Below are 27194 nucleotides of genomic sequence, written 5' to 3' on the forward strand. Positions count from 1 at the left end.
GGGACGCAGGAGGTTGGCCAGCCGGCCCCACCCCTGATCGGGATGGGGGCGGCTGATTGGGGGCAGGTCCAGCTGGGGGAGGGGCCATGGGTGGTTGGCAGGCTGGCCCCGCCCCTGGTCAAACTCCCAGTCGAACTCCTGGTCAAGGGGACAATTTGCATATTAGCCTTTCATTATCTATATATATAAAAGGCTAAGCGACCATCGCATCCAAAACAACTGAACGGACTACCAAACAGGCTGTGTGGGGTGACCAGGCTGGCAGGGGGGTTAGTGAGGGACAACCAAATGACTCAGCAGCAGGCTGCGTGGGGCGACCAGGCCGGCAGGGGGGTTAGTGAGGGGTGACCAACGACCGAGCAGCAGGCTGCGTGGGGCGACCAGGCTGGCAGGGGGGTTAGTGAGGGGCGACCAAACGACTGAACAGCAGACTGCGTGGGGCGACCAGTTGGGGGTGACCAGGCCAGCATGGGGGGCACTAAGGGGTGACCAGGTCGGCGGGGGGGGTAAGTTAGGGGCAACCAGGCTGGCAGGGGGGCCAGTTTGGGGCAACTACGCCGGTGAGAGGGCAGTTGGGGGTGACCAGGCCAGCAGGGGGAGCAGTTAGGGGCAATCAGGCAGGCAGGCAGGTGAGCAGTTAGGATCCAGTGGTCCCGGATTGTGAGAGGGATGTCCCGGATTGGAGAGGGTGTAGGCTGGGCTGAGGGGACCCCCCGCCCCATGCACGAATTTTGTGCACCGGGCCTCTAGTCTAATCTAATAATAGACAAATATGCAAATTGACCGCACCTTCGCTACACCTAAGCCACGCCCACCAGCCAAGCCACGCCCACCAACCAATCAGGACGAGTATGCAAATTACCCCAACAAAGATGGCGGCTAATTTGCATATCAAGACAGCGTCCAAAGAAGCCAAGAGCTGCAGAAGGGAGTAAAGCTTCAAAGAAGCAAGCAAGGTAGGGGGGGGGAAAGGGCGGGGCGGAGGTGGGGCCAGGGGCAAAGGGAAATGCGGGCGGGCTGGAGGAGAAGGCGAGGCGGGGGACAAGGGCGGGGCGGAGGCGGGGCTGGGGGTGAAGGGAAAAAACGGGCGGGCTGGAGGAGAAGGCGGGGCGGGTGACAAGGGCGGGGTGGAGGCGGGGCCCGGGGCGAAGCGAAACGCAGGCGGGCTGGAGGAGAAGGTGCGGCGGGGGACAAGGGAGGAACGGAGGCGGGGTAGAGTGCAGCAGGAAATCCTATTGCAGGATTTTTCCTGCAACAGGAAAGCTAGTATAGGATATAAAAGCCTAAGCAACTGGTTGACTGAACAACTGGTCAACTGGTCGCTATGATGCGCACTGACCACCAGTGGGCAGACACTCAACACAGGAGCTACCTCTGGTGGTTCAGTGCATCCCCACAGAAAGAGCACCGCTCAGCCCAAAGCTGGGCTCATGGCTGACAAGCACTGTGGCAGTGGCGCGAGCCTCTCCTGCCTTCGCAACAGTGCTACCGAGCTGCAGCAGGCAGGCAGGCAGGCACAGTGGGGCTGGGATGAGCGGGAGCTGCGTGGTGCCTGGCCTGGGCTTGGGCTCCTCCCTGGCGCCTGCCCAGGCTTTGTGCCCTACTACCAGGCCATACCTGCGGGGATTGGGCCGAAACTGGCAGTCTGACATCCCCCGAAGAGTCCCGGATTGTGAGAGGGCGCAGGCCAGGCTGAGGGTTCCCACCGGTGCACCTCTAGTCTGTTTATAATGCAGTAGCTAAAGTGATCCTTTAAAAATATAAATCTCATTATTTCTCTGCTCAGAACCCTCCAGTGGCATTCATCTTACTAGGAATAGAAACCACAGTACTTGCAATATCCCATGAAACCCTATGAAGCACTTGGCTTTCTTTCTGACCTCATATCTTATCCTTCCTTTAACAAGGATGCTGTAGCCACAGTTGTAAAAAGACTGTCCCCATTCCCCCAATTGTATTGTCTTTGCTCTTTTGTCAAAGATCAGTTAACTGTATTTATGTGGGGCTTTAGTTTTAGAATGAGTTAATACCCACAAACTAACTTGCTGGGATTTGGAGTGGAATTGTATTGAACCTGTAGATCAAACAGGAAAGAATTGATATCTCGACAATAGTAAGTCTTCCTATCTATGAACATGAAATATCTCTCCATTTACTTAGTTCATCTTTGACTTTGTTCTTCAGAGTTTTGTAGTTTCTCATATAGATCTTGTACATATTTTGTTAGATTTGCCCTAAATGATACCTAAATATTTAATTTTTTAGGTGCTAATGTAAATGTTTTTAATTTCAAGTTCCACTTGTTCATTGCTGGTATATAGGAAAGTAATTGACTTTTCTATATTAACCTTATATCCTGCAACCTTGTTATAATTGCTTATTAGTTCCAGGAGGTGTTTGTGTGGGGTTTTTTGTTTGTTTTGGTAATTCTTTTGATTTTCTACATAGACAACCATATCATATTTGTGAACAAAGACAGTTCTGTTTCTTCATTCCCAATCTGTATATCTTTTATTTTATTTTCTTGTCTTATTCCATTGGCTAGGAATGGTGAGGCCCTGACCGATGGTTAGAATGTCGGCCTGCATACCAAAGGATCTCAGGTTTGATTCCCAGTCAAGAGCATGTACCTGGGTTGCAGGTTTGATCCCTAGCCCCTGTCAGGAGGTGTGCAGGAGGCAACCAGTCTATGTGTCTCTCAATTCTTGGACTGGTGATATTAATAAAAACTCACCTTGATAATAGTATTGATGAGCCAATTAACAATTATCCTATAGGATTTTTTGTAAAATATTATTTCTATTTTTTCATTTTCAAAAAAGATTTTTATAGTATATTTCTAAAATCATCACCTTCAAAGAAACACCTAGCCTTATTACAAATAGGTATATTACTGGTAAATGCAGGCATTGGTAGAAACGTGATTTTTTATTTTTAAATTATTGGGTTGAGATTCTAAAGACAGCATTAATGATTGTTTAAGTTGTTTTGACTAGTAAAATGTCAGGTATGATAGACATAATCACTCTTCAGTGGTAATGATATTTCTACCATACTTGGATGACATGTCTGTTTCTTTCTGTTTTTCTCTCATAAAAATTGCTTCCACCAATGCTGGGAATTGCTTCTTCCTGTTTTGAGCTTCTTGAATACTGCTGGTCTTAAAAAGGATATGTGTGGAATAGGATTTGTGGGAGTTGTTGTGAACAAACAATAATGTCTTATCTGTTTGTCTCTTTCTATATGTACATACAGTATTTTATATTCCAAGATCCAGTAGTTTACCTCTAGGCCAGTGGTCGGCAAACTGCAGCTCACGAGCCACATGCGACTCTTTGGCCCCTTGAGTTTGTCTCTTCCACAAAATGCAACATGTGGGCGGGCGTGCTTGTTCAGTACAATTGAAACTTCGTGGCCCTTGCGCAGAAGTCAGTTTTCGGCTCTCAAAAGAAATTTCAATCGTTGTACTGTTGATATTTGGCTCTGTTCACTAATGAGTTTGCCGACCACTGCTCTAGGCATTTGACTTTTATCTAGGGCAGTGGTCGGCAAACTGCGGCTCTCGAGCCACATGCGGCGCTCGAGCCGCAGTTTGCTGCTCTGTTGACTAATGAGTTTGCCAACCACTGCCTTAGGGAAAAACACTTAAAAAACATTTTAATAATGTACTAATGTCTTTAACCTGAAGTCAAAACTTCTGGGTAAGGGTAATGTCTTAGCAGTGGTCGGCAAACTCATTAGTCAACAGAGCGGCAAATAGCGGCTTGCAAGCCGCATGTGGCTTGCGAGCCGCAGTTTGCCGACCACTGATCTAGGAGAATTATTTGTTATGAATTAGAGGAGATTGTGGTTCTACATTAGTGTGTGGCTCTTATAGTTTGCTGCAATGACTTGCAGTAGTCATCTTTGTTATCTATAATAAAAAAACATAATATACTAATTAGACCTGATGTCCTTCTGGACAAAGACAGGGCTGCGAGGGAAGCCTGGGTCCCAGGTGCCAGAGGGAAGCCGGTGCCAGCAGCCGGGGGAAGGAAGGCCTACTCTTGCACAAAATTTGTGCATTGGGCCTCTAGTCCTTCCTATATAATAAAGAGGTAATATGCAAATTAACCATCACACCATCACAAGATGGCTATGCCCACAGCAGAGGCGAGGTTCCCGTAACACAAGATGGCTGCACCCACAGTGGAGGTGGGGTTCCCATAACACAAGATGGCTGCACCCACAGTGGAGGTGGGGTTCCCGTAACACAAGATGGCTGCACCCACAGTGGAGGCGGGGTTCCCGTAACACAAGATGGCTGCACCCACAGCGGGAACGGGGTTCCCATAACGAGTGATCAGCAGGGACCTGAGGCTGCGTGGAGCCGGGCCGGGGCGGGGAACTTGAGGCTTCTGCGCCCCCCTGCCCAGAGGGGCTTGACGGGGGATCTCAAGGCTCGCCCCCCGCCCTGGTGCCGGGTCGGAGGACCTCAGGCCACATCCTTCGCCCCGGGCCGGGAGACCTGAGGCCGCTCCCCCACGCCCCGGCGCTGGCCTGGGTGACCTCAGGCTGTGCCCCCTGCCTGGCTGGGCTTGACAGGGAGCCTCAAGGCATGCCCCCTGGTGCTGGGCCGGGGGACCTCAAGGCATGCCCCCCGCCCGGCGGGGCTTGACGGGGGACATTAGGGCACACCCCCCACGACGGTGCTGGGCCAGGGGACCTCAGGCCATGCCCTTCACCCTGGGCCAGGGGTCCTGAGGCTGCACCCCCCGCCCAGCGGGGCTTGACGGGGGACCTGAGGCTGTGCCCCCTGCCCGGTGGGGCTTGACGGGGGTGGGGCCAGTTGCATCTGGGTCTTGCGCGATTTCAAAGCACGCGTGGGTGGGCGAGGACTTGATTCTGGGTCCCGCGGCGCGCCCCAGACTCTGACAGGAGGAAGATTTTCATATACATTTTACTAATTTTCTTTCATCTCTGACACTTCTATTATAGAGAAAGGGCAAATAGCAATATTAAAATATTTCCTGTAATTCGCTTTTAATGTGCACGAATTTCGTTCACCGGGCCACTAGTATTATAATAAAGTCCTGTTTTCTGGGGAAATTTGAGAACCTCCTCTTTTAATTTTGTTTCCTGTATTTTATTTCGTTACCATCTTAGTGTAATGTAGCAATAATTATGTTACAACAATTTTGTGAGATTTTTATTATTCTCATTTTACAGATGAGGAAACTGAGGCTTGGTGAAGTTACGAAACTTGTCCAAAGTCACACAGCTTGTAAAGGGCACAACCAAGATTCAGAGACAGGTCTGTCCAACTTCAAACTCTTAATCATGGGCATGAATCTTTTAAATAACTGTGAAATATCAACCTATGATAAGTTGTATTGATACCAGTATTGCTTAGCTGTTGTTTAACTTTTTCTGATACATTTTTAATGGTGAGTTTCTTTATCCATAATAATTTTATATCTTTTAAATATAGTATAACATAGTAATTAAGGGTCTGAAACTCTGCGTTTGAGTCTGGGCATGAGTCCCTAAATTTCTCCACTTATTTGTGTGACATTGGGAAAGTTAACAAAATTTTTTATACCTCAGTTTTCCTATCTGTAAAATGATGATAGCAGTCTTATACATCTGATAGGGTTGCTGTTAAGATTAAATGATTTAATATGTAGAAAGCACTTTTAATAGTGCCTGGTACCCAGTATTATCATCTAGCAACTAGTAAAACATGATCATTATTTCTAATTCTGTGTAGGAAATTTGGATAAAGCCAAATTTAAGAGGCAATATAAGATATCACAAAACTTACATGAACAAAAATTAAATTTGTATAAGGTAAACCTAAAGAAAAATCATACATTTGATTGAGTTCAGATCTGTTGTAACGCAAACTGGGCAACTGCTTATAGGTCTCACATGTACAAGGGTATTGTATGTATGAGAACTACAAATAGGTCCACTAGAATACTCTTTTAGTCCAGTACAGTCATTGTATTATGAATGTGTTTTGTCTGTTTTCTTTTTGTAAAAGAAATTTGTATTTAGAATAGATGTATACATTTTTAGGTGGCTTTTAAGGAGATGGTGTTTTGGCAATGTTCACAGAGAATTACCAAGAACCAAAACCTTATGTTATATAAATTGTTGGCTACATTTTATCACTTCCAGGAGTGGTTATCAGAGCTTACATGTGGTGAACCAATGGGACATTCAATAGAACTCAGCCGAATATTGATCAAGTGCTCTTCATTCACACTTGTTCAATGCAGCTGTCAATTCTGAAGTGCCATATCAGCTATTACTACAATTTGGTTAAAATAAAATTTTTATAATTAGTGATAATAAGTTTATGCCAATTGCAAAAATATCTATGAACAGGAGTAATTTGAATCAAGTTACGCAAAAATTTAAAGACTGCTGTTAGGATATAAGGAGATCTGGCTGCAAAATCTGTTACCCCATTGATCTCCAGGGTTGATTTGGCTGATCTGGCTGGCTAGGTGAGTCTCTCCTTCCTTCCTCACCCACGTGTGCCCCTCCCGAAGCTGCACACTTTGTTGAAGAGGATGACCTTTCCCAATAGAACAAAGTACCATTCCTCTACTAGAATTTTCAAATAAGCTCTCAAAAGCTGTCATTTAAAAAATGGGACTTGTCTCATATGCGAGCCCAAGATCTCTATTGCTTTTAATCTACACATGCATTTAATTTATTCTTCTTTTCTTTTTAATCCTCACCTGAGGATATATTTTTACTGATTTTAGAGAGAGAGAGAGAGAGGAAGGTGTAGACAGAGAAAGAGAAACATCATGTGAGAGAGAAACATTGCCCTGATCGGAAATGGAAACCAAACCCACAACCTTTTGGTGTATGGCAGTGGTCGGCAGACTCATTAGTCAACAGAGCCAAATATCAACAGTACAACGATTGAAATTTCTTTTGAGAGCTGAAAACCGACTTCTGCGCATGGGCCACGAAGTTTCAATTGCACTGTACGTGCGTGCCCGCACGTGGTATTTTGTGAAAGAGCCACATTCAAGGAGACAAAGAGCCGCATGTGGTTCGCGAGCTGTAGTTTGCCGACCACTGGTGTATGGGCTAATGCTCCAACCAATGGCCACCTAGCCAGGGCTAATTTATTCTTTTTATCATATTGAGCCTTTCTGTCCTTAAATATGGTATATCTTTCTAGTTTTTTTTATATATTTAAAAATATCTTTCAGTAAAATATTTTTCTCCATAAAGATCTCTCAAGTCTTCTCTTAGATTTAATTATTAGATACCTTATTTCTTGTTACTGTTGTAAATCATATATTTTTCCTTTTTTTCTTTCCATTTTCTATTTGCTGCGATAAGCTTTTTTGGTATATACATCTCTGTTCAGCAACCTTACTAAAATATTTTATTAAAGTATTACAAATGCAAATTTTGTCTTCCTTTCCAGTGCTTATACCATTGTTTTTTTCTTGCCTTACTAGACTAGTTAGGACTTCCAGAACATTATTCAATGCAAGTGTTAATAGTGGGCATTCTTATGCTGCACCTAATTTTTGAATAGTGGGCATTGATATGTTCCACCATTAATAATGTTTGCTATCGATTTTTGATAGACACTCTATAGGTTAAAGACATTTCTATTGCTAGTTGGATAAGATTGTGTGTGTGTGTGTGTGTGTGTGTGTGAGAGAGAGAGAGAGAGAGAGAGAGAGAGAGAGAGAGAGAGAGAGAGAGAAGAATAAATATTGAATGTTATCAGTTGATTTTTCTGCATTTATGAGATCATGTGGTTATCCTCCCTTACTCTGTTAATGCAGTGAATGACAATTACATTTTCTAATGTTGAATTACCCTTGCATTGCTGGAATGAACCCAAATTAATCATGGTGATCTTTTCTTATACATTTGGATTTAGTTTATTAGTACTTCATTTAGGATTTTTGCATCTATGTTCATGAGTGAAATTGGCCCATAATTTTTATTTCTTATGTTGTCATGATTTGATTTTAGTATCCAGCTAATGCCGACCTCAAAGAATGAGTTGAGAACTAATCTTTACCCCTCTGAAAGGATTTCTTTAAGACTAGAATGATCTGTTTCTTTAAAGTTTGGTTGAACTTCTGTTCAACTTGTCTGGACTTAGTGTTTTGGGGGAGGCATGTGGACTTAGTATTTTTTGAGAGGTATGTATTCAGTTTTCTACATGGTTTTAGGATTTCTGTTTCTAGTTTGTTTTTAGAAAGTTTTTTCTTCTTTTTTTAAGAATACATCTACTTTGAGTTCTTAAAGTATTTGGCATAAAGCTGTTCAAAGCATTCTTTTGTTATCTTAAATTTCTGCTAAGTAATATTTTCCCCTCTTTTTTAAATCTTCACCCGAGGATATTTTTTCCATTGATTTCTAGAGAGAGTGAAAGGAAGGAAGAAGAGAGAAATGGAAGGGAGACGAGGCGGGGGGGAGAGAGAGAGACACATCAATGTTGCCTCCTACACCCCTATCGGGCTGGAGAACCTGAAACCAACTTCTTAACTGTAATTTTGCTACTGTTATGAATCGTAATGTAAATATCCGTGTTTTCCGATGGTCTTAGGCTCTACAGCAGCAGTTCTCAACCTGTGGGTTGCGACCCACGGGTTGAGAACCGCTAGCAGGGTCGCCTAAGACCTTGGAAAACACAGATATTTACATTATGATTCATTAACAGTAGCAAAATTATAGTTATGAAGTAGCAACGAAAATAATTTTATGATTGGGGGTCACCACAACCTGAGGAACTGTATTAAAGGGTCGTGGCATTAGAAAGGTTGAGAACCACTGCTTTAACATCTTTGAAATTATGATGAATCTCTCATACTGAGAGGCATCTTACTATTGATGGTATTTCATAATTAATGAACAATTATTAACAACTAGAGGCCCGGTGCACGAAATTCATGCACGGGTGTGTGTGTGTACCTCAGCCCAGCCTGCACTCTCTCCAATCTGGGACCCCTCGAGGGATGTCCGACTGCCCGTTTAGGCCTGATCCCGGTAGGATTGGGCCTAAACGGGCAGTCAGACATCCCTCTCACAGTCCAGGACTGCTGGCTCCCAACTGCTCGCCTGCCTGCCTTCCTGATTGCCCCTAACCGCTTCTGCCTGCCAGCCTGATCACCCCCTAACCACTCCTCTGACAGCCTGATTGATGCCTAACTGCTCCCCTGCCAGCCTGGTCACCCCCAACTGCCCTCCCCTGCAGGCTCGATCGCCCCCAACTGCCCTCCCTTGCAGGCCTGGTCCCTCCCAACTGCCCTTCCCTGCAGGCCTGGTCACCCCTAACTGCCCTCCTCTGTAGGCCTGGGTCCCCCCCAACGGCCCTTCCCTGCAGGCCCAGTCGCCCGCAACTTACCTCCTCTGCCAGCCTGGTCACTCCTAACTGCCCTCCCCTGCAGGCTTGATCACCCCCAACTGCCCTCCCTTTCAGGCCTGGTCCCTCCCAACTGCCCTTCCCTGCAGGCCATCTTGTGGCAGGCCATCTTGTGTCCACATGGGGGCAGCCATCTTTGACCATATGGGGGCAGCCATCTTGTGTGTTGGAGTGATAGTCAATTTGCATATTACTCTTTTATTAGATAGGATTTTTTCTTTGTTAGTGGAACATAAAATAATGATGCATGTTGTATTCGATACTATCATAGCTTTGATGTAATATACACTATTATATACATACTAGAAGCCCGGTGCATGAAATTTGTGCACTGGGGGTGGAGAGTGGGGTCCCTCAGCCTGGCCATGCCCTCTCGCAGTTTGGGACCCCTCGCTCCTTACCGCCCGCCCACCTGCTTGCTGCTCCCTACCGCTTGACTCACTGCTCCTTAGTGCTGCCGCAGAGGATGCCGTGGAGGCTCCCGCTACCACTGCTTCTGGCTGAGCGGCGCTCCCATGCACTGACCACCAGGGGGCAGCTCCTATGTTGAGCGTCTGCCCCCTGGTGGTCAGTTCATAGTGACCAGTCATTACACCGTTTAGTTGATTTGCATATTAGGGTTTTATTTTTATTTTTATTATTTTTTTTTGTTGTTGTAGTTTTTTTTGTTGTTGTTTTTTTTTTTTTTAAATATATTTTATTGATTTTTTACAGAGAGGAAGGGAGAGGGATAGAAAGCTAGAAACACCGATGAGAGAGAAACATCGACCAGCTGCCTCCTGCACACCCCCGACTAGGGATGTGCCCGCAGCCAATGTACATGCCCTTGACCGGAATCGAACCTGGGACCTTTCAGTCCGCAGGCCGACGCTCTATCCACTGAGCCAAACCGGTCTTGGCTATTTTTTTTTTTTTAATATATTTTATTGATTTTTTACAGAGAAGAAGGGAGAAAGATAGAGAGCTAGAAACATCGATGAGAGAGAATCATCGACCAGCTGCCTCCTGCACACCCCCTACCAGGGATGTGCCCACAGCCAATGTACATGCCCTTGACCGGAATCGAACCTGGGACCTTTCAGTCCGCAGACCGACGCTCTATCCACCGAGCCAAACCGGTTTCGGCAGGGTTTTATTATATAGGATAGGATATTGAATGTGAACTGTAAATGAAAAATAAAATTTAAAAAAGAACCAAATAAAATTTTAGATCTGAAAAAATTTTTTAATATATATATTTTTAATTCTCACCTGAGGATGTTTTTAAAGTTGATTTTTAGAGAGAGAAACATCCATGTGACAGAGAAATACCAGTAGGCTGCCTCTGCACCTGCTGACCCACTGGGATCTAACCTAAACCTAAGTATGTGCCCTAACCTAGAATCCAACAGGAAATCCTTTGGTGTACAGGTTGGGACTCCAACCAATTGAGCCACCTGGCCAGGGCAGGTGGGGGTGCACTGGGGGTGGAGGGTGGGGTCCCTGAAAAAAATTTTTTTAAACGTACCTCCAAGCCCTGGTTGGTGTGGATCAATAGTTAGAGTGTCCTCCCACGCACCAAGGGGTCATGGGTTCGATTCCAGGTGAGGGCATGTACACAGGTTGTGGGTTCCATCCCTGTCGGATAGCTTGGGCAACTGATCGATGTTTCTCTTTCTCTTTCCCTCTCCCTTCCTCTCTCTCTAGAATCAATGAAAAAAACATATCTTTAGAGGAGGACTTAAAAAGGAAAAAAAATGCTGGTTTGGTTCAGTGGATAGTGCTTCTGCAGGTGGACTGAAGGGTACTGGGTTGGATTCCGATCAAGGGCACGTACCTGGGCTGCAGGCTCAATCTGGGGCCCTGGTCGGGGATTCAGCAAGAGGCAACCAATTGATGTCTCTCACATTAGTTTCTGTTTTTCTCCCTCCCTTCCACTCTCTGTAAAAAAAAATCAATGCAAAAATGTCCTCAGGTGAGGATTAACCAAAACAAACAAACACCCATCCCCAGTGTGATTATTGAAGGAGTATATGAATGAAGTTTTGTTGAATAAAGGGGAAGGGATGGGACTTCGATTTCTGTTTTAGCAACTCTGCAAGCCAGAGGAATTATTTTTTATTTCAATTTTTATTGATTGATTATTTTAGAGAGAGGAAGGGAGCGAGAGAAACACCAGTGTGTTGTTCCACTTATTATGCTCTCTTTGGTTGCTTCTTGTCTGTGCCCTGTGCCAGGGATCCAACCCGCAACCTTGCTGTATCAGGAGTTCTAACCCACTGTGCTGTGTGCTGCCTGTCTGGACCCCTCAACAAAACCCCTCTGGCATGCCCTGGCCCCTGCTGTGGGCCGGAGCTCCTCTGCCACAGCAAAGGTTTGGGTTCCATTCTGTCAGGGCACCTACTTAGGTTTCGGGTTTGATCCCCGTTTGGGGCTGACTGCTGCTCAGGAAGTGACTGAGGGCCATTGAGGTCCGTGTGCTCTAGTCATTTGGCGGGGAGCTGGGGTTCCATTGCCGACATGGCTGACTCTGATCCCCACTACCCCCGGTCCTCCATGAGGACAACTTCAACTATGGCAGCTGTGTGGCCTCTGCCAGCGTACACATCTGCATTGGTAGGTCGCCCTCTCCGGGGCTCACCAGGTCTGGCTGCTGCACAGTTGCCCCGGGAGGCAGATTCCCGGGTTCCCAGGGAGAGCACCCTCCACACCGGACTCCCAGGGAGAGCAGGGTCCCGGAGGGAAAGCACTTCGCTCCACCTCCCTTTGGGGCTCCCGGGCCAGAGCGGAGCGCCCATCCTGCGCAGGGCTGGGAGGGGAGAGCCAGCCAGGGAGGCCTTCTAGCTGGGTGCTGAGAAAAAGAAACTGGAGCCCTTCCTCTTGGAACCCTGTCGTCTTCAGTGTAGCAAGGGACAGATGAAAGCCTCAGCAGCCTTACTGGGGCATCTTTAAATGAAGATTTTTTTTTTTGGTGAAAATAAGTTTATTGTGTAATCAATATTGTGTAATTATTGTGATTACAGAATAACCTGCATTGAGTTATCTGCTGGGATGTTTGTGCTTTAGGGCATGTGAACACATTTTATTTTATTTTATTTTATTTGACGCAGCCTCACGTCCCCCAGCCTCGTGCGGCATGCAGCCACGCCCACCCGCTCCTGCTGGTCGTTACCCATGAGGGCGTCCCGGATAATTTGCATATTTCTCTATTATTATATAGGATTATTATATAGGACTAGAGGCCTGGTGCACAAATTCGTGCACAGGTGGGGTCCTGCTGGCCCGCCCTGATAGGGGCCGATTGGGGGCAGGGCCAGCTAGAGGCGGGGCTGTGGGCAGTTGGTGGGCCGGCTCCAACCCTGATTGGGGTGGGAGTCTGATTGGGGCCGGGGTCTGCCAGGGGGAGGGGCCGTGGGCGGTTGGCCAGGCGGCCCTGCCCCCTGGTTGAACTACTGGTTGAACTCCTGATTGAACTCCCAGTCGAGGGGACAATTTGCATATTAGCCTTTTATTATATAGGATGATGACTCTTCATTCCATCCCATCCCCTGCTTGAAATGCCCCCTTTTTGGTTCTCATATCTTACGTTTATATAATTCAAGACCTTAAAGGAGGAAATAACCTTTATTTTCTCACCTTGGATCCTCTTCTTCCAGCACATAGCACAATACTTTATTGGACACAGGGTTATATTTCATTAACAACACATTAAGCGCCAAGTTTTGTCTTCCTTTCCATTTCAGTCACTGGTGACTGACATGGCGCTTAACGTGTTAAGGGAAGGGTGTAGGTATAATGAATCACAGCACAGGCTATGACATACTCATATTATGACCAATATTTTAGCTTCATGTGAAAAGAGGTTAATACCTATATTAATTAAGATCGTTTTGGATACACAGAACCCATTGCTTCCTGCCAGTTGGAGAATTTCTTGGATGGATGCTTAGTCATCTGATGATGTTCAAGAAGGAGTTTAACCAATGGACAAAAAAGTAATTATAAAATATAAGCCACTGTGAAGGAAATGAGAAGAGTAATACAATAAATAATTATAGAAAGTGGACTTTAGAAAGTGGTAAAAGGAGCCCTCATCAGTGAGATGACATTTAGGTTGAGACTTGAAGTATGAGTGGGATTCATAAGTTCTTGAAGGGTCTGAGAAAAAAGCATTTCAGAGAGGAAAACAGCAGGCACAGAGTGGGAAAGAGCTTGCAGTTAAATGAAAGGATCATAGTTAGTTGGGGAGAATGTCACTTCAAAGAAAGAAAGGCAGACTGGGGCTTTCCCTTAAATGCTAACATTTACTGAGCATTTGTGATGTGCTTGGCACCGTTCCAAGCACTTTGTGGGCAATATGAATTATTATGCCATACTGACTTCTGGATGCTGAGAGTGGTTTAATTTGAAGATGCATTGTTATGCAGTGCCATGATCCATTTTACATTTGTAAATATTACACTGACTACTTTGTGTACACAGTTGATCAGAGGGAGACAGTGGAGGAAATAGAAATTAATACTAGTTGATGGTATATACTAGTCGAGGTAGGAGACAAAGTTGTCTTGGACCATGGTTCTGATGGTGGCAATGAGCAGTGAACAGATTTAAGATATATTTTATAACTCTTCTGTTGATGGCTTGTATAAAGGGAGAGAGAGGGCTGTGAGGAAGAGGAAGGAGTCAGACTGGAGAGAGTTAAAGAATTGGAGAGAAGATGTGTATAGATAATTTGTGAAGTTATTTGTCAGTAAAGGGGAGCAGAACTGTTTTTAACCTTCTATTTCTATAAATTTCCAAGTGGCATTTCTGTGTGTCTGTCTCTCTTTTTAAAATTCTTGGACCCAATTATATTTTTATTCTAGTCTGCCTCTCCAGATTCCAGCACCTTTTTCTCATCCCACACTTGACAGATGCTCAGAGGAAGAAAGTAGTGTAAAAAGTAGGCTAGCATTCTCAGCAGTTCTGCCCTTTTTTCATCAAAAAGTTCCTTGCTAAATCAGTCCTCACTAGCTATGTCAGAGCAAAATCATTTTGTTCTATACCTAAAGATTTAATTCTTGAAGTCTGTCTGTGTTATACAGGGTTAGGGGTGATAGATATTATGCATTTTTAGCTAAGTCTTAACGTACCTTAAGAGGTAAGGGTAAGTATAGCTGAATTGCAAATTCAGTTAATCAATTATTTTCTCAAGTGGTCAACTAAAAGATAAAATTGATTTTGTAACTGAAAGAAAAAGTACTCAGAAGAGATAGCTTTTTAGGAAAATGTTTCTTAAAAATATACAGGTTCTGGTTTTGAAGTCACCTTTGACTGCAGTTTTAAGTAGGTTTTTTCCTCATTTTATGAAGCTCTGGTTTTCCATTATCATCTTTAAAGAGTAAATAAAGAAGCCATATATCAAAATAAAAGAAAGAATATTTTGGATAAGATGAGTGGGAAGATGAAAATTAGTAAGGCAGAAACCTAAAATTAAAGTCAGATAATAGATAAGGATCACAGACTACTGTTTAAATCAGGGGCTCTTAAATTTTTGATAGTTACAGAATCCTTTGAAATTCTGATGGAAGTTGAAGTCTGGCTTAGAAAGTGCAGACACATGTACATTCAGATTTGTACATAATCTTAGGACATTGCTGAATCTGAAGAACCTATGGGGTATATGATACCCTGTGATATTGAGAACATGTGATCTAAATTGTAATCAAGCCTGAGGGGTATGTGGCTGGAGAGCTTCGACATTCAAATTGTGACAATGTTCTCTTCTCAAATACCAATCTTTAGGATATTTCAGACAATTTATTGTTCATCTTAAACCTTTGGTCTGATAGTTGATAAAGCAAAGTGTTTTAGTTTTAGCTATTGAAAAATTACAATACTCTGTTCTTAAAATATTCTAATTCAAAATGCCATAGTTGGCACAGTTTTCAGAAATAAGGTAGCACAGTATTCAAGATAACCCTAACCATATGTTGCTTATTAATTTAAAAAAAAAAAGTTGAGCCCTAGCTGGTTTAGCTCAGTGGGTAGAGCGTCAGCCTGTGAACCAAAGGGTCCTGGGTTTGATTCTGGTCAAGGGCACATAACTTAGTTGCAGGCTCCTCCCTGGCCCGGGCCCTGGTTGGGGCTCATGCAGGAGCAAACCAGTCGACGTGTTTCTCTCACATTGATGTTTCTCTCTGTCTTTCCTGCTCCCTTCCATTCTCCCTAAAAATCAGTGGAAAAATATCCTCGGGTGAGGATTAACAAAAAAACAAAAACGAACAAAAAAGTTCAACTGTAATATAAACAAATTTTAAATTTACTGACACCCCAGGTTTATTCAGAAGCTGAGTGAATTTTTTTTTTTGAAAAGTAGGTTTAAAAAAGAAACAACTGTTTGATCTATGTACCTTTCCATGAATCTGTTTATAAATTAACTTTTATCACAAAACTATGAACTTTAAAAATGAATTTTATTAGTCCTGTATTTATTTTAGTGTTGTTAATGAAGTTGTACTTCGTGCTATTCATTTGGCTCAGTGCCTAAGTGGAACATCTGAGCCAGTGGTACAAGTTAATAAGTTATAAATTGTTTCCTGTTAGGCAAATTATGCCAGTTAGGAAAATTAATCCAAAATTCTTAGAATTTATTGTTGAGTAGGATTGAGTAGATGACCTACCTGTAAATCCTTTGGCCATGCTGAGAGTCTAGGATTCCTTACATTTTTTCACTAACTTAACTTGACCAAATAAAAAGATTTTTTTCTTCACTCTAAATCTTGACCAAGTTCCACATCATAAGAAATACTAAAAATCAAAGAGAGAAAATTCAAATATGAAATACTTTATGCTTGTAGTAAAATGTTCTAATTTAATGTAATGTTGATTTAACATGGTATTTTTATAAGTAAACAAATGACTTTTTTTTTTAGCAGATGGACAGTCAGTACATTCTTTTTCATGTAACTTCCCCTATAGAATTCTGGGATAGAATGATGAAGAATACAGTGCAGTTGTATATATTCAAATTCAACCATATTTGTTCAGAGAACAGTAAAATAAAAGTCACAGTTTAAAAATGATTTCATTAAATTTAGATCTCTTGCTGTTCTGCTCAATAAGTTTCTGCTATACATTGTTTTTGCGCCTCCCATAGTCTGAGCATGCCCTGTGGTTCTTAGTACTAGTTTGAAATTTTTCTCACAGCATAGATCCTAAACGTAAGCTTGCTAATTCAACTGTGTTCTGTTGAAAAAAGGAGAAATATCTGGCTGTGTTGCAAGATAGTGTAATACTGTACTTTATGGATGATTTAAGGTATTCCCAATATAATTTTGAATTTATGTGATTTTTGCTTTTATTGCTATCTTTGGGACTTAACCCTGTGAGAAGTAGAATGTCCTGACTTAACCTTGTGAGAAGTAGAATGTCCTAACAAGCTTATCTAAGGAAATTTGTGAATTTGTTTCCCCCCCCCCAATATTTTAAATGGTACTCATGATTTTATATTTTAGCCTCTATATTCTTATATTTGGAACCAACTAATACTGTCATAAAAATTAGAGTAATTTTACCATTTTGGCTCACTCGTGTTTTTTTCTTATAGGGAAACAATTGTCAGGGTCAAGTTTCCTGGGTGGGTCTTCTATATCTACTACTAGAGGCCCGGTGCACGAAATTCGTGCATTGGGGGTGGGAGGATGGTGTCCATCAGCCCGGCCTGCACCCTCTCACAGTCCAGGAGCCCTCGGGATACTGATGGCTTAGGCCTACTGGGAGTGGACCTAAGCCATCAGTCAGACATCCTTAGCGCTGCTACGGAGGCGGGAGAGGCTCCCGCCACCGCCACTGCATTTGCCAGCCGTGAGCCTGGCTCAGGGCTTCTGGCTGAGCAGCGCTCCCCCTGTGGGAGTGTACTGACCACCAGGGTGCAGCTCCTGCGTTGAGCATCTGCCCCCCTGCTGGTCAGTGCGTGTCATAGCGACTGGACGTTCTGCAATCCGATCGATTTGCATATTAGCTTTTTATTATATAGGATGTATATCAAGTATGTGCTGTAGTTCTTTTCCTTTTTCTGGAATTCTCATCCTACTTGCATGGCTCACTTTTTTACTTCCTTCAATTCTTTGCTCAGATGTTACTTTAATTTAAAAATTTATCCCTGCCTCCAGCACTTCTAATCCCCCTCTTAACCCTGTTCATTTTTTTTGCATAACATTTACCATCTTCTAACATACCATATAGTTAGTGGTGTGCTGGTGTTTCACAACTAGTTCACTGAGTGTAGTTCCATCATGAATGATGGTTGATATTTTTGTTTGTATTAATGAGTAAGATGAAAGTGAAACAATGAAGATGTATGTCAGAATTTTACTCATTTCTCAATTACCTGAGAGACAGCTTAGCTGAATTGGATAATAGTTTTCAAATAATGGAAGAACATATCCTCACATTTTTTGTGCTATTCATAATGTAATGGTTATTGACAACACACACTTTTAAGTTTAATCTGCATTATTAAGATTTGCTGCATTAGTTTCTTAGAGCTAGACAATCACAAAACAATAAATCAAGCAATGATTGGTAGTTTTGCCAAATTCCGTAGAATAAATACTTTGACCATGGCCTATTTCAAGCCTCAACATGAAGTCACTAAACATGATTTTGTGAAAAGATGTACACTAGCCCAGCATTATGTAGTATTTGTACCATACAGATACAAAAATCATAAATAACCCCAGGAGCATAGTTAAGCCTATCTAATAAAAGAGTAATATGCAAATTGACTGTCATTCCAACACACAAGATGACCGCGCCCATGTGGTCAAAGATGACCACCACAAGATGGCCGGCAGGGGAGGGCAGTTGGGGGCAACCAGGGCTGCAGGGGATGGCAGTTGGGGGTGACCAGGCCTGCAGGGGAGGGCAGTTGGGAGGGACCAGGCCTGCAGGGGAGGGCAGTTGGGAGTGACCTGGCCTGTAGGGGAGGGCAGTTGGGGGGGACTAGGCCACCTGGGGAAGGTAGTTGGGGGCAACCAGGCCGGCAGGGGACGGAAGTTAGGGATGACTGGGCTGGCAAGGGAGGGCAGTTTGGAGTTACTGGGCTAGCAGGAGAGGGCAGTTAGGGGCAATAGGGCCGGCAGGGGAGCAGTTAGGTGTTGATCAGGCTGGCAGGGCAATGGTTAGGGGGTGATTAGGCTGGCAGGCAGAAGTGGTTAGGGGCAATCAGGCAGGCGAGCGGTTGGGAGCCAGCAATCCTGGATTGTGAGAGGGATGTCCCAGATTGGAGAGGGTTCAGGCTGGGCTAAGGGAAACACCCCCACCCCTGTGCACGAATTTTGTGCACCGGGCCTCTAGTAGTAAAATAATTAGGAAGTGATAAAATTTTTAGTGTTTATTACTTTTGTTTTAGAATAACTTGTAAGTTTATATAATTTAAGTTGTTTTTTTAAAAATATATTTTTATTGATTTCAGAGAGGAAGGGAGGAGAGAGAGATAGAAACATCAGGGATGAGAGAGAATCATTGAATGGCTGCCTCCTGCACTCCCCCTACTGGGGATTGAGTCTGCAACCTGGGCATGTGCCCTTGACCAGAATCGAACCCAGGACCCTTCAGTCCACAGGCCGATGCTTTATCCACTGAGCCAAACAAGCTAAGGCTATATAATTTAAGTTTTAATAAAGGCTGTGTTTAACATCCAGTTTGCAAACATGTTGAAAATTTAACAGTTGGATCTTAGGACCCAGCGCACCACTACTAGTATAAATAATTTGCCTTCTTATTTTCTGTCTCCTTCATAGAGGCATGGGTTTTGTTTTGTATTATTTACTGCTGCAAAGCATCATAGACAATCAATAAATACTTGTTGAAAAATTTTAATTAAAATATTTGCGATCTCTTATATGTAATTTAAAATAATTCATGTAAGCAAATGCCAATATTAGGTGCTGAGTAAAATATAAATCTTGCCTTCAAAGAGATGTAAACTTTTTTTTCTTCATTTTTAAATACGAAGTTTTGATTATAACAATAGTATAAAAATCTTATTTCTCTGAAGCATGCTGCTCTGAAAAGAATAGAAAGGCTTTCAAATTTGCCTAGCTGAGAGAAAGATATCATATGTTCCCTTTTTTTATAAAAAGGAAAAGATAAAGCATATGTGCATAGAAAAAGACAAACACATACACACACACACACACACAACTCTGAAAGTAAAATGAAGGCTATTTCTGTTTAGTGGGATTACAAGTTATTTGGACTTTTCTGTTTCTCCTGTTCTTTACAAATAACATCTGTTACTTCTGTGATAAAAATTACTTTAAAATCAGCTTCATTGTCATATCAAAATATGGTATCTTATATTGAAAGAGGAGGAAAGTGAACTATTACAAGTAGAAAATACACTGTAAAGAAAGAGATGTGGAAAAGCCACAGCATATTTGAAAGGCCTGATTTTCACAGGATTATTTGGAAAGTATTGGTAGAGGAGGCTGGAAAAAGGTTCAAGTTATAGAAGCTCCCGAATGCCAGAATCACAAATTACACATTAGGATTGTCAACAGATTTGGAACACAATTGACGATGAATTTTAGGAATATTAATCTGGCATAACTATGTAGGAAGATTAGAGGAAAGAGGGCTTAGAGTCTAGGGTTGTTGCAGAAGATGGATGAATTGATTTTTCTACCAGGGCAATTAGGAACCGAAAGTGGTAGCTGAATGCCAGAGATATTGATACTCCCATCCAGTAGCACCAATTGTTGGACTGGGTATGGATGAATTATGGAAAAATGTCAGAGATGAACCTTTGAGTTTGCTTTTGTCATTTGAAAGTCTTGATGGATATAAAGGTGTTATGTAGAAATAGGAAAGTCTGGAAGAAGAGCTTGCTTAAAAGAAAAGATAAATTTGATTTGGAGATATGAGTTGGAATTGGAAGTACAGAACTAGAATTCATGAAAAAATCAAGGCTAAATATGAACTCTATGGGATATATATAGAGAGAAGGGGAGAATTTATGCTTATAATTAATTTAATCTTAACCTAATTTTTAAAATCTCAGTTTAGTGTGTGAAGTCAAAGAAGGAAAGACACAATTTACCATGAGTTGCAAACATAATATTGACAGGGATATTTTTAGTTTGCTAATATGGTGAATTACATTTATTTTTGAATGTTAATTAATTGCATTTCTTAGAAAAACACCATGTGGTCATGATGTATTATCCTTTTTATGTATTGTTTGGTTTGGTTTGATTTGCTAAAATTTTGTTTAGAATATTTGCATGTATGTTCATGAGAGATAATTGATCTGTAGCTTACTTTTTAAATAATCTCTTTGTTTGGTTTTGGTATCAGGGTCATGCTAGTTTGATAGAATGATCTGAGAAATATTCCTTCCTCTTCAGTTTTTTGGGAAGATTTTTGTAGAATTGGTATGATTTCTTCCTTAAATGTTTGGTAGAATTTACCACTGAATTTATTTAGCCTGGGAGTTGTCTCTGTAAAAAGATTTTAAACTATAAATTCAGTTTCATTAAGGACTATTCAGGTTATCTATTTCTTTTTTTAAATTGTATTTATTGTTGACAATAGTACAGAGGTCCCTCTTGCAAGGAATTTATCTATTTTTTTCTGAGTTGTTGAATTTTAAACTTGTTTATAGTATTCCCTTATTCTTTCTAATATCTGTAGATTCTATAATAATGATGCTTCTCTCATTCTTGATATTTGGTCATTTATCTTTTTCTTACCTGATTAGTCTGGATACAGGTTTATCAGTTTTATTAATCTTAAAGAACCAGCTTTTGCTTTCCTTTTCTCTATGTTTCTGTTTTCCTACTTTACACTTTGTGCTCTAATCTACTATTTCCTTTTTTCCTTCTTACTTGGCATTACTTTGTCCCTTTAGTTTCTATAGATGGAAGCTGAAGTCAGTGATTTAGGGAAGACCTTTTTTTCCCCCTAGGCATTTAGTGAAGGGTTTCTTAATAGTGGCACTATTAACATTTTGAGCTGGAGAACTTTTTATTGTGAGGGGCTGTCCTATGTATTATAGGCTATTTAGTAGTATCCTTGGCCGCTACCCACTAGATACCGATTGCATCCCTTTTAGTTACAACCAAGTTTGTCTCCAGATATTGTCAAAAGTCCCCTGATTGACACGATTGCCCCCAGCTGAGAACCACTGGTTTCGTGCTACAAATTTAGTGCTATAAATTTGTATCATTTCACAAATTTTGATATATTGAGTTTTCATTCAGTTCAAAATACCTTCTAAATTCCCTTTGTTTTCTATTTTCACCCATGAGCTATTTTGAAATGTATTATTTAGTTTCCACATATTTGTTGATTTAACTTCATTGTGGTTAGAGCTCAAACTTTGTATGACTTAAATCCTTTTGTTTTATTTATTATATATTTTTTAAATCCTTACCCTAGGATATTTTTTTCACTTATTTTTTTAGAGAGAGTAAAAGGGAGAGGGGGGAGAAATATCGACGTGAGAGAGACACATCAATTGTGTGCCTCCCACATGTGCCTTGACCGCAGCCGGGGATTGAACCTGCAACCGAAGTATGTGCCCTTGACTGGGAATTGAACCCGCGACCCTCTGTCTGCCGTCCGACGTTCTGACCACTGAGAAAACTGGCCAGGGCTGAATCCTTCTAAATTTGAAACTTGTTTTATGGCCCAGAATATGGTATATTTTGGTAAAAGTTCCACATATACTTGAGAATAATGTGTATTCTGTTGTTATTGGGTAGAATGTTCTTTAAATGTCAGTCAAGTCGTGTTGGTTGATACTGTTTATATCCTTGCCGATTTTTTGCTTGCTTATTCTATTAATTATGGAGAGGGGGATGCATAGCCACTCCAGCTTTCTTTTGACTACTATATGGTATGTTTTTCCCCCATCCTTCTTCTTTTAACCTATTTGTGTCTTTATGTTTAAAGTGGGTTTATTGTAGGAGGCATATGGTTGCATCTTGCTTTTTATCCAGTCTGATGAAGAGCTAGCTGGTCTGTTTGGGGAGCTAGTGTCATTGCTAACGGTTCTGTCTTTCCTAATAAATCTATTTGTGATCTCTCTGGGGCAGTGGTCAGCAAACTCATTAGTCAACAGAGCCAAATATCAAAGTACAACGATTGAAATTCTTTTGAGAGCCAAATATTTTAAACTTAAACTTCTTTTAACGCCACTTCTTCAAAATAGACTTGCCCAGGCCGTGGTATTTTGTGGAAGAGCCACACTCAAGGGGGCAAAGAGCCGCATGTGGCTCGCGAGCCGCAATTTGCCGACCACGGCACTGGGGGAACATGTAGTGATGGGAGCTAACATTCAGGACCATAGTAGACAGGGTGGAGGACTGGTGAGTACTGTATGTCTCTCTTTGCCCACCTGGGACTAGGCCAGGGCACACGAAGGCAGGCTAACCTCTGGGGACCCTGGAGGGAGCCAACAACTGTGCCAAGAGAGATGGAACTTTTGGAATCTGACTTGCACTGTTACTGACCAATCAGAACATTCACTGGCCTCAGTACTCTGTTAAACCAGATATTAAACTACTAGTTGTTGGACTGTGAAAGGTCAGGGGTGGATCCTAGGAGAAAGGCTCAGCACTGTGGCTGTTTACTGTCTAGAATGTAAACATTGCAAAAACTTAATCACTGGTATGGTTATATTAGTATAGCACATATTGGCCAATTATATGGTGTGTACCAGGTGTACCGATTCATAATGCGGATTTTGTAATCAAAGAAAACACGATAATTTCAAGAGAAACATCAAAAGTGCTTTATTAAAAAAAAAAAAGTGCTTTATTCAAAGTAATGTCTATCGCTAGCTACACATTTCCCCCATCTTTCAAGTAATTTGTGGAAACCGTCCCAATAGAACTTTTCTTGTTTTGAGGCAAACCATTCAGAGACCCAATTTTCCACTTCTTCGTACGTTTTGAAGTGCTGCTCAGAAAGTGCGTGTGCCATCGATCGGAACAAGTGGTAATCTGAAGGAGCAAGGTCTGGTGAATATGGCGGGTGGGCTAATACTTCCCAGGCAAGATCTTTTAACGTGTCTTTAACTGGTTTTGTTTTGTTTTCTTTTTTTAAAATATATTTTATTGATTTTTTACAGAGAGGAAGGGAGAGGGATAGAGAGCTAGAAACATCAATGAGGGAGAAACATCGATCAGCTGCCTCCTGCACACCCCCCACTGGGGATGTGCCCGCAACCAAGGTACATGCCCTTGACCGGATTCGAACCTGGGACCTTTCAGTCCGCAGGCTGACGCTCTATCCACTGAGCCAAACCGGTTTTGGCTTTAACTGGTTTTGAAGTGTGTGATGGTGCGTCATCATGAAGCAAAATTACTTTGCCGTGTCTTCTGGCCCATTCTGGTCGTTTTACGATCAAAGTGTGGTTCAAATTGATTATTTGTTGTCGGTAGCAATCAGTATTAACGGTTTCACCTGGTTTTAGAAGCTCATAATACACCACACCTACCTGATCCCAACAAACGCAGAGCATTGTCTTCTTTCTGAAGCAATTTGGCCTTGCAGTGGATGTTGATGGTTGACTTGGATCAACCCATGATTTTGTGCATTTGGGATTCTCAAAATAAATCCACTTTTCATCGCCAGTCACAATTCGATGCAAAAAAGACTTTCTTTCGTGCTGTTGAAGCAACATTTTACCGATGACTTTTCGGTTTTCCATTTGTCTTTCGTTCAGTTGATGTGGCATCCATTTTCCTTCCTTTAAAATCTTTCCCATTGCTTATAAATGATCGGAAATTGTTTGCTGAGCAACGTTTAATCTTTCTGCAAGTTGTTTTTGAGTTTGACACGCATCTTCATCCAATAATGCTTGTAATTGTTGGTCTTCAAACTTTTTTGGTTGACCTGGACGTTCTAAAGGTCTTTCACATCGAAATCATCACTTTTAAAGTGTTTAAACCTGCGTTCACGAGTATCTTGAGATGGAGCATATTCACCATAAGCTTCCCGAAGTATACGATAACTTTTTCTTCAAAATAAAGTAATTAATTACAACTTCCTGCAAATTCTTTTTTTGGCACGAAATTCAACATTTTTAAGCGTAAAAATACCTATGATGTTAACACCTTCAGCAAATTTGACATATGAAGTTTTGAAGTTTGTTGTCAATACAACAAAATAGCATACATATAAAATCGCATATAAATAAAAAATGTGTAACTCCATCTATTGAAAAAATCTGCATTATTAACCGGTACACCTGACATACCTGTTTATTGATTTTTTTATTATTTTTTAAATCCTCACCCGAGTATATTTTTCCATTGATTTTTTTGGAGAGAGGGAAAGACAGAAACATTGATGTGAGAGAAACACATCTATTGGTTGCAGGAATTATCTTTCTTTTCATTTTTTTTACTGTTTGACTTCATTACCGCTGTGTATGTGCTCCATGTGAGTGACGTAGCTGCTTATGTAGGTGGGTTCTGACTTTCGGCGAAAATCACGTTATGTAGTGCCCATAGGAACGGATCTCTGACGTAACCCGAGGACCTACTGCATTGGCTTTTCCCACAAAGAATCCTGTTGGCCAAAGCAAAGCTCAATTTATTAAACTGACTGCAGCAAGGGAGAACACCACTTTGACAGTCTTGTAGGTACGAGAAGTTAGGAAAGGGTCTTTAAATATGGACTCACATGGTTTAAGGTAGGTCCTTCAAAGTGGAGAACTGGTTGGGATGGACATAGTATTTAGAATTAGTAGACACAACAAGGAAAGAGTCTTGAGGCAATCTGTTGACCTTCCAGGAGTGTTGTTTGCCCTGGTGCATACATTGTTTGCCCAGATAAATTAGTTCACAAGAATTTCCCCAAGCAAACAGTGAAGCTGATTATTGGTTTATAGTCTTATCATCCTGGGATTTTACTCAATTCTCACTGCTGCTCTTATTTTCTAAACTTTCCTAAAATCTCCGTTCTCCTACGCCACCACTGCTGCCCTAGTTCATTCAGTCTGTCGTCATAACTTGCCCCGACTATTTTAAAAGTCTCCCAACTCATCATCTGCTGCCCTTTCCCCTTCGGATTTGTTTTCCACACTGACACCAGAGTAATCTAACTGTATTGCAACTCTGACCATGTCACTGGTGTGTTTTAAACCTTTTAGTGACTTCTGATTGTCATAGGATAAAAATCAAGACCTGATCCTTCAACCCCATTTCTGCGCTTCTCTACTTGCATTGCTGCCTAGTGTTTGATTTCCTTCATCTGTGCTTTTGTTGATGCTGTTGCCTCTATCTGAATTATCTTTTCCTTCCCACTCCCCAATGTATGTGGCTAATTTTTGTTCTTCCTTTAAAACTTAGCTAAGTCAATATTGCGTAGAGCAAGCATGTCAAAATCGCCAGCAGCATGCATGCAGTCCACTGGCCGCAAGTTTGACATGCTTGCTGAGTAAATGTATCCTGAACCTAGACTGTGCTTCCAGAACATACTCCTTATAGTGCTATTATTATAGTCACTATACTATATTGTGCAGAAATCAACATTTTATGAGGGGAGAGAGTCACCTAAAGGCAAGAAGGCAAGTTGTCTTATGGATTTCTCTACCCACCAGCATTAACAGTAGGGCCCAGCACATAGCAAATTCTCAAACAATTTTTACTGACCCAAACAGGTTGGGTCAGAGGGAGAGGACTTAAGGGATGGGAGATAAGAGGTGATGATTTAACTTTAAATAAATGTATTTGAGGCAACATCAGTATACTCAAATATAGAAATTTAAGTAAGAGAGCAAGACTTAGAAGTATGATGGGAAAATGGAACTTCCATTTGACCCAGTAATTCCACGTCTAGGAATATATCCCAAGAAAACAGAAACACCAATCAGAAAGGATATATGCACCCCTATGTTCATAGCAGCACAATTTACAATAGCTAAGATTTGGAAATAGTCTAAGTGCCCTTCAACAGATGAGTGGATTAGAAAACTGTGGTACATCTACACAATGGAATACTATGCTGCTGTAAAAAAAGAAGGAATTCTTACCATTTGCAACAGCATGGATGGACCTGGAGAGCATTATGCTAAGCGAAATAAGCCAGTCAGAGAAAGATAAATATCTCATGATCTCACTCATTTGTGGAATATAATGAACAACACAAACTGATGAACCAAAATAGATCCAGAGACAGAGAAGCATCAAACAGACAGTCCAACCTATGAGAGAAGGAGGCGGTTGAGGGGGTAAGAGATCAACCAAAGGACTTGTATGCATGCATATGAGCATAAGCAATGGATACAGACAGTAGCGGGGTGAGGGCATATGCTGGGGGTTGGGGACGGCAGGGGAGAGGTCAGTGGGGGAAAAGGGAGACTTATATAATACTTTAAACTCTTCTATGTCTACATCTACCCTACCTAGTAAATACAATCTAATATGATGGGGGTCTATTTTATCTTTTAGTTTCTTCAAATTTATAGTACAGAATGAGTGATCTACTTAAAGGCAGAGGATTGAACTACCTTTTGTCATATATATGACAGGCACTGTGTTAGGATGTAGGGGTACTATTTAAACAAAATATAGTCTGCTATTAAGGAAATAGAAAGTTGCTAAAAGTTTTGACGAATACAGTAATAGAAGTAAGCAGTAGGTGTTAATTGGAATCATATGAAATGGAAGGACTTAACGCAGGCCAGGTAGGGGCTTGTCAGAAAAAAATGCTAGCTTCCTTGAAGACTCCTGAACTGACTCTTTAAAAGATGATGAATAGACTTTAACCAGAGGCAAACAGGGGAAGGTCTTTCTAGGCACGGGGAGGAACATATACA

At 41.9% G+C, this 27194-nt stretch overlaps 1 protein-coding gene across 6 annotated transcripts in view; it reads left to right on the top strand.

The window, feature by feature from the left end:
• The window catches only part of NUMB (NUMB endocytic adaptor protein), a 157483-nt gene that overhangs the window by 77387 nt on the left and 52902 nt on the right, over positions 1–27194 (top strand). For 2 of the 6 annotated variants that reach the window (XM_028141428.2, XM_028141429.2), the window contains exon 3: positions 5209–5293. The exons of 1 other annotated variant lie outside the window; for it this stretch is intronic. Coding sequence is in view for 3 of the 5 variants with exons in the window: in XM_054715935.1 (XP_054571910.1) it covers positions 13360–13371 (12 nt within the window). In the remaining 2 variants the exon portion in view is untranslated. Of the gene's footprint in view, positions 1–5208; positions 5294–13349; positions 13372–27194 lie in introns of those variants that run through there. 3 more of the 6 variants (XM_054715937.1, XM_054715938.1, XM_054715935.1) reach the window with 2 other exon arrangements.

Source organism: Eptesicus fuscus, chromosome 5 (genome assembly GCF_027574615.1).
Source record: "Eptesicus fuscus isolate TK198812 chromosome 5, DD_ASM_mEF_20220401, whole genome shotgun sequence".
Classification (NCBI taxonomy): Eukaryota; Metazoa; Chordata; class Mammalia; order Chiroptera; family Vespertilionidae; genus Eptesicus; species Eptesicus fuscus.